This window comes from Mytilinidion resinicola (assembly GCF_010093595.1).
Source record: "Mytilinidion resinicola strain CBS 304.34 unplaced genomic scaffold BDZ99scaffold_8, whole genome shotgun sequence".
NCBI classification, from domain to species: domain Eukaryota; kingdom Fungi; phylum Ascomycota; class Dothideomycetes; order Mytilinidiales; family Mytilinidiaceae; genus Mytilinidion; species Mytilinidion resinicola.
Window position 1 is genome coordinate 1,874,770 of NW_022985444.1, and position 13,171 is coordinate 1,887,940.

The 13,171-nt window shown below is 53.7% G+C and overlaps 6 protein-coding genes across 6 annotated transcripts; all 6 read left to right on the forward strand.

Moving 5' to 3' along the window:
- Positions 1 to 40: 40 nt before the first annotated feature.
- BDZ99DRAFT_370013 (DER1-domain-containing protein) lies at positions 41 to 882 on the forward strand (the record flags this gene model as incomplete). Its single annotated transcript, XM_033714801.1, has 3 exons — positions 41 to 232; positions 294 to 675; positions 728 to 882. Coding segments are annotated over 3 exons (729 nt in total), but the record flags the coding sequence as incomplete, so codon positions are not given.
- Positions 883 to 1,811: 929 nt separating this feature from the next.
- BDZ99DRAFT_385627 (uncharacterized protein) lies at positions 1,812 to 2,879 on the forward strand (the record flags this gene model as incomplete). The annotated part of the gene is made up of 2 exons (XM_033715441.1): positions 1,812 to 2,147; positions 2,214 to 2,879. 2 exons carry the CDS (start codon positions 1,812 to 1,814, stop codon positions 2,877 to 2,879), a joined length of 1,002 nt encoding a protein of 333 aa, XP_033578222.1.
- Positions 2,880 to 3,489: 610 nt separating this feature from the next.
- BDZ99DRAFT_462500 (putative pyrimidine monooxygenase ruta) lies at positions 3,490 to 4,855 on the forward strand. Its single transcript, XM_033719855.1, has one exon. The coding sequence runs from the start codon at positions 3,635 to 3,637 to the stop codon at positions 4,712 to 4,714; it is 1,080 nt and encodes a 359-aa protein (XP_033578223.1). The 5' UTR covers positions 3,490 to 3,634; the 3' UTR covers positions 4,715 to 4,855.
- Positions 4,856 to 7,392: 2,537 nt separating this feature from the next.
- On the forward strand, positions 7,393 to 9,487 carry BDZ99DRAFT_570492 (uncharacterized protein; the record flags this gene model as incomplete). The annotated part of the gene is made up of 2 exons (XM_033727999.1): positions 7,393 to 7,980; positions 8,032 to 9,487. 2 exons carry the CDS (start codon positions 7,393 to 7,395, stop codon positions 9,400 to 9,402), a joined length of 1,959 nt encoding a protein of 652 aa, XP_033578224.1. The 3' UTR covers positions 9,403 to 9,487.
- A 263-nt stretch (positions 9,488 to 9,750) lies between these two features.
- On the forward strand, positions 9,751 to 11,376 carry BDZ99DRAFT_570493 (uncharacterized protein; the record flags this gene model as incomplete). The annotated part of the gene is made up of 3 exons (XM_033728000.1): positions 9,751 to 9,943; positions 10,001 to 10,377; positions 10,436 to 11,376. 3 exons carry the CDS (start codon positions 9,751 to 9,753, stop codon positions 11,075 to 11,077), a joined length of 1,212 nt encoding a protein of 403 aa, XP_033578225.1. The 3' UTR covers positions 11,078 to 11,376.
- Positions 11,377 to 11,837: 461 nt separating this feature from the next.
- Positions 11,838 to 13,038, forward strand: BDZ99DRAFT_442145 (mycothiol-dependent formaldehyde dehydrogenase; the record flags this gene model as incomplete). Its single annotated transcript, XM_033717799.1, has 1 exon — positions 11,838 to 13,038. One exon carries the CDS (start codon positions 11,838 to 11,840, stop codon positions 12,924 to 12,926), a length of 1,089 nt encoding a protein of 362 aa, XP_033578226.1. The 3' UTR covers positions 12,927 to 13,038.
- Between the last annotated feature and the right edge of the window lie 133 nt (positions 13,039 to 13,171).

The following is a 13,171-nucleotide window of genomic DNA, read 5'->3' on the forward strand; positions in this document are numbered from 1 at the left end:
AGCTCCGCATCGCTCCGTACACACATCCACTCACTCCACCATGGCGGACATGCTCGGCGGCGGCGGCGGCGTCATGGGCCAGTTCCCACTGGAGCAGTGGTTCTTTGAGATGCCCGTATGCACAAGATGGTGGATGACAGCGGCACTGGGAGCGAGCGTGCTGGTACAGTGTCACATCATCACTCCATTCCAATTATTCTACAGCTGGAAGACCGTATTCTACAGAAGCCAGGTATACACAATCACTCGTCCTCCCGCCAGGATCCATACCATGAAGTCTAACTTGAAATCAGTACTGGCGGCTAATAACTACATTCTTCTACTTCGGCCCCCTCAGCCTCGACTTACTGTACCACATCTTCTTCCTTCAGCGCTACTCGCGCCTCCTCGAAGAGTCCTCCGGCCGCTCCCCCGCCCACTTCTCATGGCTTCTCACCTTCGCCTCTACCCTCCTCCTCTGCATCGCGCCCATGTTTAGCATGGCCTTCCTCGGGACTGCGCTCTCGAGCACCCTCATATACATCTGGAGCCGCAAGAACCCGGACACCATGCTCAGCTTCCTGGGCCTGCTTGTGTTCCGCGCGCCGTACTTGCCGTGGGTACTGTTGCTCTTTTCGGTGGTGGTACATGGGACGGTGCCGAAGGATGAGATGTGCGGGATTGTGGTGGGACATAGTAAGTTTTGAGTCTTGCAATTGGAGATGAATATGGGGGCTAATCGTGGCAGTTTGGTACTTTATGAACGATGTATACCCACCGTTACACGACGGACATTCGCCACTAGACCCGCCTGCGTTTTGGATCCGGCTGTTCGATGGAAGGCCGGAGCCTCCACCACAAATAGAAGAGGATGCCCAAGACACGGCTCCGGAGCCGATAGATCGAGACCTGCCTGCTGTACAGGTGCCAGAGGTGCATTAGCTATGTCGAAGCGTTCCATGAAGCGAAATGCGCAATAGTAGAGCGGACGAATGACTTTCTATTGAGATACCCGGCGTTTGGAATTGAAGGGGCGGTTGTACAGTATGACAGCACGACGACAATTGCATATAGGTAGGAAAACTAAAGAAATTTTTCAGAAAAGGCGTCTCAAGTCCACGTTACCCTATGTCTACACAGCGTGCGAGCGATTGGACCGTGGGATCGACCGATCACGTGACAACCCAATAGATCCTTCTAAATATCAAACCACAGAACTCGTCACGGCATCTCTTTTTTATGGAAGGTATTATCAACCCCTTCCCTGGTCTATTTTCTCTACTTCCTCCCTACCACGTCATCTCCATCTCCCCCTACCCACCTCCCCCATCCATCTCCATCCCCGATATCCCAAATCCCAGGAAGATACATAGTACCTACTCTCGGGGCATTAGCATCAACCAATCCCATCTCCTCTTTCGCGCATGCCGGCAGTCAAAAGTAGCAGTTGGATCTGCCACCATGCTAAGATTCCAGGATCGCCGCGGGAGCCAATCAGGCACGCGAAGCGGGCTTGCCGCATTAGGCAGGCGGCGGCGATTGGGTTGCGATGGGGGTGCGGTTAAGCTTTCGAGATGGGAAGCTTGGAAGATCAGTGCTTGTTTCTCGATTGTGTTACTGGTGTTCGCGAAGGAGATAGGCGGGGTCTGGCGGGCCCTAGGCGCGGACGCGACCGATGGTGGGGATGAAAGAGGTACGGTGTTTCAAGTAAAATCGTGTGTTGTGGTTTGTGTACTTATATCTATGAGCTCCTCTGGCTTTGTTTCTTGGCTAGGACGGATTTGTTTCACTCGTTCTATCCATCCCTTCGCTACTCTTTACCCTCGTTCACCATGTCTCTCAAACATTTCCTCCCCCTCCTTCTCACTACCACACCCCTCGTCTCTGCCTGGGGCACTCTCGGCCACGATACTGTCGCCTACATTGCGCAAAACTTCGTCACCAATGCTACGGAGTCCTGGGCGCAAGGCATCCTTGCCGACACCAGCAGCTCTTACATGGCCTCCGTCGCAACGTGGGCGGATACCTACCGGTATACCGCTGCCGGGAAATTCTCCGCGCCTTACCATTTCATAGACGCGGAGGATGATCCACCAAAAAGCTGCGGCGTTGACTATAAGCGCGATTGTGGAGAGTCGGGGTGTGTCGTTTCTGCAATCCAGAACTACGTATGTCCCACCGATCTACTCTTCTAGTAGCCTATCAGGATCATAATACGGCTAACAATCAAATAGACATCACGCGTAGTAGACAAGAGCCTCAGCACCACCGAAAAGCAAATGGCCCTTAAATGGATCATCCACTTCATCGGCGACATCCACCAGCCGCTGCACGACGAAGCCCTCGACGTGGGCGGCAACACCATCAGCGTAACCTTCGACGGCACGGAGACGAATCTGCACCATATCTGGGACACCAATATGCCGGAGAAGTTCATCGGGGGTTACTCGCTGGCCGACGCCTCGTCCTGGGCGAAGAACCTCACCGCGCGCATCAAGACGGGGGATTATAAGAGCGATGCCAGCGGGTGGCTGCATGGGATTAGTCTGGATGATCCAGTGTCGAGCTCGATGGCGTGGGCGACGGAGAGTAATGCGTATGTGTGCAGTACGGTGCTCACGGGAGGGGTGGATGCGGTCGAAGGGAAGGAGCTGGATGGGGGATATTATGATGCTGCGACTCCGGTGATTGAGGTGCAGATCGCGAGAGCTGGGTACCGGCTTGCGGCGTGGTTGAATCTGATTGCGACGGGGGAGACGGGGCTGAAGGTTGCCGGGGAGAAGAGGAGTATGAGGCCGATTCAGCCGGTGAGGGTGGAGTTGGAGGATTGGGCGAGGCCGTTGAGTGCAGCGAGGTTGGCGAGGTTGGCGCACGGCTTTAATTGTGGGCATGAGCATTGATTATGGGATGAGTGGTTTGGGTCGGGGTAGGTTTTGGGGTTTTCCAGGGTAACATGAATGGGTACACCACTCGAGGGCTACACTATGTATTTCATGCAGATTTCGCGGATGCTGATTCCCAAGTCATCAAAACAATGAATATCCCCATCAAGGTAACTCAAGACATCTCGACTAACGTCTGGCATTGTTGTCTCATCAAGTTTATATCACCTCTTCTGTATTACAGACAAGCCACGTGACGAGCACCTACCACTCCCTGTCCATACAACACCACCTCTAGCTATCCGGTCCTTCACCAATCTTCCCTCATCATCAACAACAGCTTACGTTTCTGTGCTACCACAGCGCGCGGCGGGATCTTTCAACCCGTCTGAATGCCATCCTAGAGCCGGCTTCGGCCCGTCCTAGCTTTTGGAGGGGTAATGTCCTTATCTTTCCCATCCCACTTCCATCGGACCCTTTGTAAGGCAGCCTCGAACGATCCAACCAAATAACATGATCTGTAAGAGCAACTGCCGTCGGGAGCGATGTCGGGAGGCTGTCGGTAGGGCATCGGTATCACATCCGACATCTCGCGGTTCCATCGCGGCACTCTTCCGATCAGCGCGTGGAGTTGAGGAGGACGCGTCCGTCAACAGATCTCCATGAAATAATTTCTTTCAACTTCATCTCCTCTTCCTCCTCACTCTCTTCTCATATTCAAGCTCTCTTCTTTCTCCTAATCAATTGCGCATCTCCTGCAATCAACCCTCACAATGGAAATCGGCGTCTTCATCCCCATCGGCAACAATGGCTGGCTCATCTCCACCAACTCGCCCCAATACATGCCGTCCTTCGAGCTCAACAAAGCCATCGTCCTCAAAGCCGAGAAATACAACCTCGACTTCGCCCTCTCCATGATCAAGCTCCGCGGCTTCGGCGGCAAAACCGAGTTCTGGGACCACAACCTCGAGTCCTTCACGCTGATGGCCGGCCTCGCCGCCGTCACCACAAAGATAAAGCTCTTCGCCTCTACCGCCATCCTCACCCTCCCTCCCGCGCTCGTCGCGCGCATGGCCACAACCATCGACTCCATCGCCCCCGGCCGCTTCGGCATCAACATCGTCACCGGCTGGCAGGAGGCCGAGTACAGCCAGATGAACATTTGGCCCGGCAACGCCTACTTCGGCTACCGCTACGACTACGCGACCGAGTACGTGCAGGTCATGAAAGAGCTGTGGACGACCGGCGTGTCCAACTTTAAGGGCAAGCACTTCACGATGACGGACTGCAAAATGAGCCCGCCGCCGGCTCACCCCATCAATATCGTGGCAGCTGGGCAGAGCGGCCGCGGGCTGGAGTTTGCGAGCGAAAACGCGGACTTCAACTTTGTGATGGGACAGGGGATTAATACACCAACGAAGGTGAAAGAGGGGACGGAGAAGCTAGTTGAGGCGAGCAAGAAGGCGGGGAAGGACTGCGGCGCGTACGTGCTGTTTATGGTGATTGCGGACGAGACGGATGAGATGGCGCAGGCGACGTGGCAAAGCTACCGCGAGGGGGCGGATGTGGATGCGTTGGCTTGGATGGCGGATCAGGGAGGGAAGGACGAGAAAGCGGATGGGACTTCGACGGCGAAGACGATTAATTTGCCGGAAGGGGCGGTGAATTTAAATATGGGGACGTTGGTGGGGAGCTATGAGACGGTGGCGGGGTTGTTGGATGAGGCGGCGGAGACACCGGGGACGAAGGGGATTATGTTGACGTTTGATGACTTTTTGGTGGGCATGGATAAGTTCGGGGAGAAGATTCAGCCGTTGATGAAGTGCCGGGCGAAGGTTGCTGGAGGTGTGTAAAGTATGTTTTATTTCGTTGATCTTTCAAGTCTTAGTCCGTTTGACTAGGTGACTTTCTCGTGACTATATCTTGCTTTTTCTTTTCCGGTATATAAGCTTAATCTCTCACATCCTCCTCAAACTCAACAGGGAGTCGACGGGGCTTGGAGCAAAACGTAGGAGCCTACTCTCGCATGGGGTGCCTCTTGGTATAAAAGATCTCAAGAAGCCAATCATCTAATGGGCGCTTGGGTGTGGCCTCGATCAAAAAGCCGCTTCCATCATGCCTTATGGAGCCCTGAGCGATACAGGGGGGGCTCGCCCATTACACCCTTTCCCGATGACCACCATCCCTATTCTTTATCAATGTTCTACCCCCTTTCTTACCAACAGCTCCTTCCCATATCACGTACCCCTCCCCTCTTCACCGTCACCCTAAAGATAGAGCTCACCGCTCTCTCATCGCTCCGCCGGCCGCCCAAAACCAAACTTGACGAGATCCATCATCAGCCCACACTACTCCCCCCAGCACTCCATCGCACCCTTTCTTCGAAGTTTTTGATACTCCATGCAGCTATGCCTCGTTCTTAGGCGATCTCCCTCCTAGGCCACTATTGCCAGCTCTTCCTCTGACGTTTGATCGCCCAGACATTCCTCCACATCGTACTCCATTTTGGGTTTGAACACCCAGCACCACTCCACCCACCACTCCATCGTACCTCTTCCTCCAATATTTCGATACTCCATGCAGCTGTGGCCTCGTTCTTAGTCGACCTCCTCCCCACCCACCACGGACCTTGTCGCTCGTCCTTTTTGATCACCCACACACCCCTCCACATCAGAAGTTCGCCCTTCCGGTTTTTGAACACCCAACACCACTCCCCCCACCACTCCATGGCCGTTTTCCTCTACTCCTTTGACACTCCATGCAACTGCGCGTCGTTCTTAGGCGATCTCCTTCCCAGGCCACCATGGTCAGGCCTTCCTCAGTCTGTTGATCACCCAGACACCCTCTCCACATCAGTACTTGTTGTGCTTGTTGTTGAACACCCAGCCCGTTCCTCGATGCATCTCCCGCCTTCGCGGGCGGAGGGGGTTTAAGTACCTCAGGGACAGAAGTTCCGGAGGGGGTCGGGCCGGTGCGGAGGTCATGTGGGGGGCTCGTGACGGCATAGAGTACCTAGGTATTGAAGGAATAGAGGGGGTGGTAGGGGGGAACAGGCACGTGTCATTCGCGGAAGTCAGGGGAGTGGGGGGTATAAAAACTTCTTTTGGAGGAGGTGGAGAGGTCGTCGGTGTGAATCTGGATCTCTCTTGAGGAGAGGGTTCAAAACGTGGGAATCGGAAAGACATGTGCTCGTTGTGGAGGGGATGGGTGCAAACCTCTGGACACAAATTCAACATGGCAGTGGTGCTTGCCGAGCGGTGGGTGGATATTTTGAAATTGTGGTGATGGCTATTGGTAGCGTGTAACTTTGATGAAGGGTGGCTTGAAGAGTTGATGGAGGTGGACAGTATAAATAAGGAATTGTAGGAGATTGGCAGTTACGCTTAATAGTGGGAAGCATTATTAGTACGGTGATGAGCTTGCACCGATCTGCGAGACTCGCCACTCAGCTCCATCAATATGCTGAAGAAGAGTTGTTGCAATTCCGCCACTCTCCCAGCTCCATTAAATATCTCATCCAGATGTTTTACTCCGAATTCAACTACCTAGGAACCTAGTTCTCTGAATAAACTAAACAGAGACAGAAGAAAGATGCTATATAGCCCGCTGGTTCAGGAGATCACGTGCCCGTTACGCGATCGTCAACTTCCCGTTCCGTGCAGCCTTGGAGTACCTAGCCAGAATCTCTCTCATTAGCCATTGATTCAGGCACCACGGAGTGCCCGGCCACGCGGTTCCAGATTCCTGGGCAGAAATAGCGCTATGCAGGTACCCGCGGGCTATTTCGAGCACTGACAGCCGGCTAACTCTGCAGGACTGGGAAATCCGTACGCCTCGATTCTGGCCCATGGGAAAGCGAAATGTGGCGGGCTGGGTCTATCGATAGAATATGTCTGGGCAGCAGGGGTTCAATGGTGCAGCTTGAAGAGGTTTAGCTCGCCTCCTTATTTGAACCCCCACGAAGGTTTCCAATTCTCCGATTTCGCATCAACAATACCATCACGATTGAGCCACCAACGAGTTCCAGCATCGAACCTCGACGACTGAGACGAGTCCGTGGTCTTCCTTTATTCAATGCTTAGGGTCGAAGCCGTCTATTTAGAAGGAAGGATGAGTCGCTCGCTTTTGACACCAGCGCGTCCATCTCGTATTGCCTTCTTGAAATACACCAACCAAAGCAGCAAGCTCAACATGACATGAGCCTTACCATCTTCCTTACCGGTGGTGCCGAGTTGCGCACCGCCGCAGCCAGCCACATAAGTACGGTAGCTGTTTAGTGGTATTAGCCTCCCTATAGTCCTAGCCAACACCCCAAAGGAGGCTTTTCGGCGTCTAGCCACGCCACAAATATTCTTCATCGGTTTAGACTTATTCCTCCCTGTTCCCGCGGGCGTCAAAATATAATAATGCGATGCTCGCGATTGCATTCATGCTTTTCAGATCTCCAGACTTTCACTATCACTGCTTTTCGTCCTTTGGACATCCACACTCGTTTCTGAGATCGTGTCTCCTGACGCGATAGTCATTCATTATGCCTCAACTATCTTTTGTGCGCCTTGCAGCGCTGTTAGCTGTCATCCCGACTTTCGTTAGTGCCTCTCCGACTTTCCGCAAACTCGGCCGCGCGCCTTCAACCGTGTCCTGCCCTGGCTCTGACGGTCAAACTGTCACCGTCGGCACTTCATCTTTCCAGATTACATGCGACTATGATTACTACGGCTCAGACATTACCATGTCTTGGGAGACGACTCTCAGTAACTGTCTTGCTACTTGCAGTACTACGACCGGGTGTACTGCCGTCTCCTACAACGGAGGTGCCTGTTACATGAAAGATTCGGATGCTGGCGGTCAGGCTAATACCGGGGTGTGGGCTGCTAAGAAGGTTCCCACGCTCTCCAGCTCATCGGCGAGCTCATCGGCGAGCTCTTCGACTACTAGCATTTACTCAGCACCTGTAGCTACGACGACACCGGATATTAAAACACTCTCTTGCCCTCAATCTGATGGGCTGGCCTATACCGCACAAGATGGCGCCACGTACTTGATCCAATGCTCAACGGACTATTACGGAGGCGATTTGAGTGTCTCCTGGGAGTCAGACCTGGGAAGCTGCATTGAAGTGAGCGAGAAAGACTCTACGCGGAAGATTGGATGCTGACTGGTGTGACAGACCTGCGAAGCAACACCAGATTGTGTTGATGTCGCGTACCGCCCTGGCACTCCTGGTCCCTGCTATTTGAAATCCATCGTTCGCACCCCAGTGTCCAATTCAGATGTCTGGGGAGCGATACTTGCAACCGCGACGGCTTCGTCAACCACGTCTCCAGCCGCAGCTTCGACCTCGTCAACCTCATCAAGCGCCTCGTCAACCTCAGCCAGTCTAACAGCATGCCCGGTGCCAACATGTTCTCCACCGGCTGGAACAATCGGCTCTGGAACGATCATGGACCCAGGATTCGAGACTCCTGGTACCACTCCTGACTGGGCTCTTATCGATGGCCAATTGGCCGATGACGCAGGCGGGTTCTACTTCGAGTACAAGAACGGCGATGTATATACTGCCCATAGTGGGACCCACTACGGACACCAAACCTTCGGTTCTCGGACGGATTGGGGCAAGTTCGGTACCACGATCCTAGACCTGACTCCGTGCGTTCAGTACACCGTAACTTTCTGGGTCTTGAAAAACACCAACGCACACGCTGTCGTCAGTGTCGAAGGATGCTCTCTGGATGTAGCGCCTCTCGGCGGTACCAGCTCTTACACTCAGTATTCATTCACCTTCACGGCGAGTGGTACGACTGCCAGTTTTGCTATCACGGGATCTTGCCCAGCTTTCGACGGGGCTTGCGGGCTTCTCTATGACGACTTCGCAATTGCTCCTGTACAAGCCTCCGTAGCCACATCGACGACGTCAACAATATCGACAACATCGACAAGTTCGACAACGTCAACAAGTTCGACAACGTCAACAAGTTCGACAACGTCAACAACGTCGAGCACGCCGACTCCTACTCCAACCCCAGCACCTAGTGGGTGCGGCCTAATCAAGGACATGGACTTTGAAACTCCCGGCACCTCCCCAGACTGGACGATGCTGCAATCCATTCCCTCCACCAACGGCGTCACCGTCGCATTCGAGAACCGCGATGGCCCCGCTGGAACAGCCCACGGCGGCACCCACTACGGATACCAGAGCATCTTCTCCGGCGGCGGCGGTCATTTCGGCACCACCATTACAAACCTCAACTTAAACACTCCGTACACTATTGCCTTCTGGGTCAAGAAGAATATCTGTGCGGACGTCTGGATCATGATCAACGGGGTAAACGGGAATATACGCATACCGCCTGCTTCTGCTGGAGGGGTTACCGATAGTACGGTTTGGTATCACCAATCGTTTACGACGATGGCTTTTACTAGTAGTATCGCGATCGAGTTTGATACGACGTGTCCGGGGTATGATGGGCAGTGCGATGTTTATTGGGATGATTTCTCAGTGTATCCAGCCACTGGGGTACCGGCTGGATGTCCACACTAGAACGTCCCCGACCTCTCGGGGTTTTTTAGTGCATGATGTTTATGAATATCGCTAATTCGACATATAATACATCCTATATCCAGTCAGAATCATGAGATCATTCGAGCCAAGCACTCTGATATACTTTTGAATCGACCTCTTGAACTCTAAAAGGAAGCCCTTGGGGATTTACACGCGTTCCAATTCGGCTGGAATGTGATTAAAATTAGATGGGTAAACTTACCAGTCCCCGCGTTTATAGATGTTACACTACCTTCTCTCTTGGATAGTCCACTCCTTTCTTGTCGAACCACTTTCTGCGGTACGTTAGACTTTCACACACCTTTATCACAACTTTGTTTCCTCATTATGCCAAAGATTACATTTGCACAAGTCATTATCTTCCTAGCCATTACCTCAATTTACGCTTCCGCTTCTCCAACTCCCCACGAATTCCGCGATCCAACAATTTCCTGCCCTGCGTCCAATGGCCAGACCTTTACCGTTGGCAGTTCCTCTTTCGCCATCTCATGCAGTTATGACGTCTCGGGTGGGTATATGGGTAAGTGATATTGAACAGATCTATTCTTCGCGGATACTTATACGTCTTGGCCTGTAGGCATGTCATGGGAAGCTAACCTCAGCAAATGCCTTTCCACTTGCGATGTCACGCAGGGATGCATCGTCGTTTCATACACGGGCGGGGCCTGCTACATGAAGAATCGCAATAATGGTGGGAGGTCTGCGACAGGGATTTCGTCGGCCCAGAAGGTTGTCGGAACCCCCTCCAGCTCATCAAATATGATATCTACCGCATCGGCTCCCTCCACCTCTACAGCCACGGCGACTCCGAGTCCCTCAACCATCTCCTGCCCTGCATCCCATGGGTTAGTGTACATTTCAACAAATAGCATCTTCAAGATAGAGTGTTACACGGATCACCTCGGAGGAGATATGGGTCTTTCGTGGGAATATAGCCTTCAGAGCTGTATTGAGGTAAGCCAATATCAAAGATATGCGCACACGGTCGACACAAGACCTAACCAAGATACAGACTTGTGACGCAATGGCAGAATGTGTTGATGTTTCATACCGTCCCGGATCTCCCGGCCCCTGCTACATGAAGGCCGCAGTGCTCAATACAGGGACGGATCCGGGTATTTGGGGCGCTCCCCGCATTGGGACAGTATCAAAAGCATCCTCGATGACCACCAGTTCAACATATGTAACATCTTTAAGCTCCCTGGGATGGACTACTATATCGACTTCCATTCCTCTAAGCTCGCCGACTGTGACATCCTCGAGTTTCCCGAACTCAACCAGTATAGCATCTCCCAACTCTGCAAGCATAGCACCATCCCCGCCACCACCCTCACCTCCACCCCCACCAATCAGCTGCGGCCTAATCCAAGACGCCGACTTCGAAACCCCCGGCACAACTCCCGACTGGCACGTCCTCAGCACCTCCACAACCAACTCCTCCACCGGCTTCTACCGCACCCAACCCTCCACCGAGACCAGCCATAAAGGCCCCAACGTCTTCTACACCCTCAGCTCATCCCCCAACGATAGCGTGACCTGGGAACCACCATCTTGCAACTCACTGCGGGAATCCAGTACAATATTACCTTTTGGGTGCGGAAGAATACCCCTGGGATGTCAGTGGCTGTTGTGGATGGCGTGCAAAGGGGGTTAGTGCCGGCGAGGGGAGATTTGGGATGGCGGCAGTATGAGGTGGGGTTTGTGGCTCAGGGGGCGAGTGCGGGGCTTGTGATTGTGTCGGCGTGTCTGGGGTATAGTGGGTTGTGTGGGCAGATTTTTGATGATTTTGGGCTGAAGCCGGATGCGGGGCGTGTACGCTGTGATTGAAGCTCTGGGGATTGCGAGTTGGTTGATTGTGAGATGGGGTGATGGTGTTGTTGGGTTTCAGTTGATCTTGTCGGAGTTTAGTACTACTTGCATAGAACTCTTGATAACTGAACTTTTTGGACTGAGATGAGATCTATTTTGCTTCTTACGTGATTGGATATGCTCAACCTCCAACGTGCCATGAGGTTGGAATGGGGTTGAAATGTCCGCTAGACCTTTTGTGGCCTAGTGTCGGCATTCTCAACCTCCAGGGCCTCTATCACGACTTCTATGCCTCTCTTCGTGCACAAACACGCAATTCATCATGAACAAGGTTCCACTTGATTCGTTGATTCAGGTAGGAGGGTCTCTTCCAAGATTACACTCATCACAATGCCCACGGCTCTAGATTCCCGGTGCTGTTCGGAATTATCCTCAGAATTCCGGCCTTGAAACTATTCTCTTTCCATCAGCAAGAATCATTCTTAAAGAAAATTCATATCTTCCTAATCATCTAAAGTATTCTGATCTCCACTCAACTTTCTGCCTATCTTTCTCGCGTTTAATCTATTCCATCTCCATCCCTAGCCAACCCTTCAACTATCATCATGCTCGAATCCAAAGTCGCCGTCTTCACCTCCCCCAACACCCCCATAACCCTCATCACCGAGCGCACACCTCCCCCCTCTCCAACCTCCCTCCTCATCCGCGTCTCCCACGCCGGCGTCTGCGGCAGCGACCTGCACCGCCTCACGGGTGACTACCCCCCGCCCCCAGCCCCCATCTCCTTCGGCCACGAAGGCGTCGGCACCATCGCCGCCCTCGGCGCCCTCATCACCCACGACCGCGCCGGCGCGCCCCTCTCTCCCGGCGACCGCATCTACTGGGGCCCGTCCACCCCGTGCGGCGCGGCCACCTGCGCCGCCTGCGCCGCCAGCACGCCCATGAAGTGCCCACAGCTCAACTGGCCGGTGCTCGCGGGACGCCCGAACGCCGCGGCGTACCGCACGTTCGCGACGCTCAGTGAGAAGCATTTCTACTACAAGATCCCCGAGGGCACGAGTGCGGAGAGCGTGATCGCGTTCGGGTGCGCGATGCCGACGGCGTTGCGGGCGTTTGCGCGGCTGGGGACGCTGGAGCGGGGCGCGAATGTGGTGGTGCAGGGGTCTGGGCCGGTGGGGTTGGCGATGACGGTGCTGGCGGGCTTAGCGGGGGCGCGGGCGGTGGTTGTGATTGGGGATCCGGAGGTGAGGTTGCAGGCCGCGGGGAGGTTGGGGGCGACGCATGTGTTGTCGGTTAGCGGGTCGACGGTGGAGGAGAGGAGGAGGAGGGTTATGGAGATTACGGGGGGCAGAGGGGCGAGTGTGGTGGTTGAGGCGGCGGGGGTGCCGGCGGCGTTTCCCGAGGGGTTTGAGCTGCTGGGGATGAATGGGCGGTTTTTGATTGTGGGGTTGTATTCGGGGAAGGCGGTGTATCCAGTTGATGCGGTGAGGATTAATAATTTTAATCTGAGTATCATTGGGAGTGTGGGGATTGAGCCGGAGAACTACAAGAGGACAGTGGAGATTGCGGAGGAGCATGGAAAGAGGTTGGGGTTTGAAGAGTTGATTACGCATCGCTTCAAGCTGGAGAATGTGGAGGAGGCAATTCGGGCGGTGGTCAGACCGGATGCGGTCAAGATTGTCGTGATGCCGTGAGAGTTCAGGGGCAGAGTGCTCCAGCCTGGAGTCTTGAGAATCTAGAAATGGAATCCACAATCAAGCGTCTTGAAGAGTTCTGTCGGGGGCTTACTTGTGGCCAAATAATCCGAAATATGTTTTGTTTTGTACCAAACTCCTCTCCCGTTCAATGCAGAATCCCTTTCAAGTTTCTTTCAGTGTCAGATCCACAGGACCAAAATCATTCACCCCCTGCCATTTTTCAAGTCATGGGCAAGTTCTTA

Excerpts from the sequence above, each read along its gene's own strand:
- BDZ99DRAFT_462500 (XM_033719855.1), top strand. The coding sequence starts at position 3,635 with ATGGAAATCGGCGTCTTCATCCCCATCGGCAACAATGGCTGGCTCATC.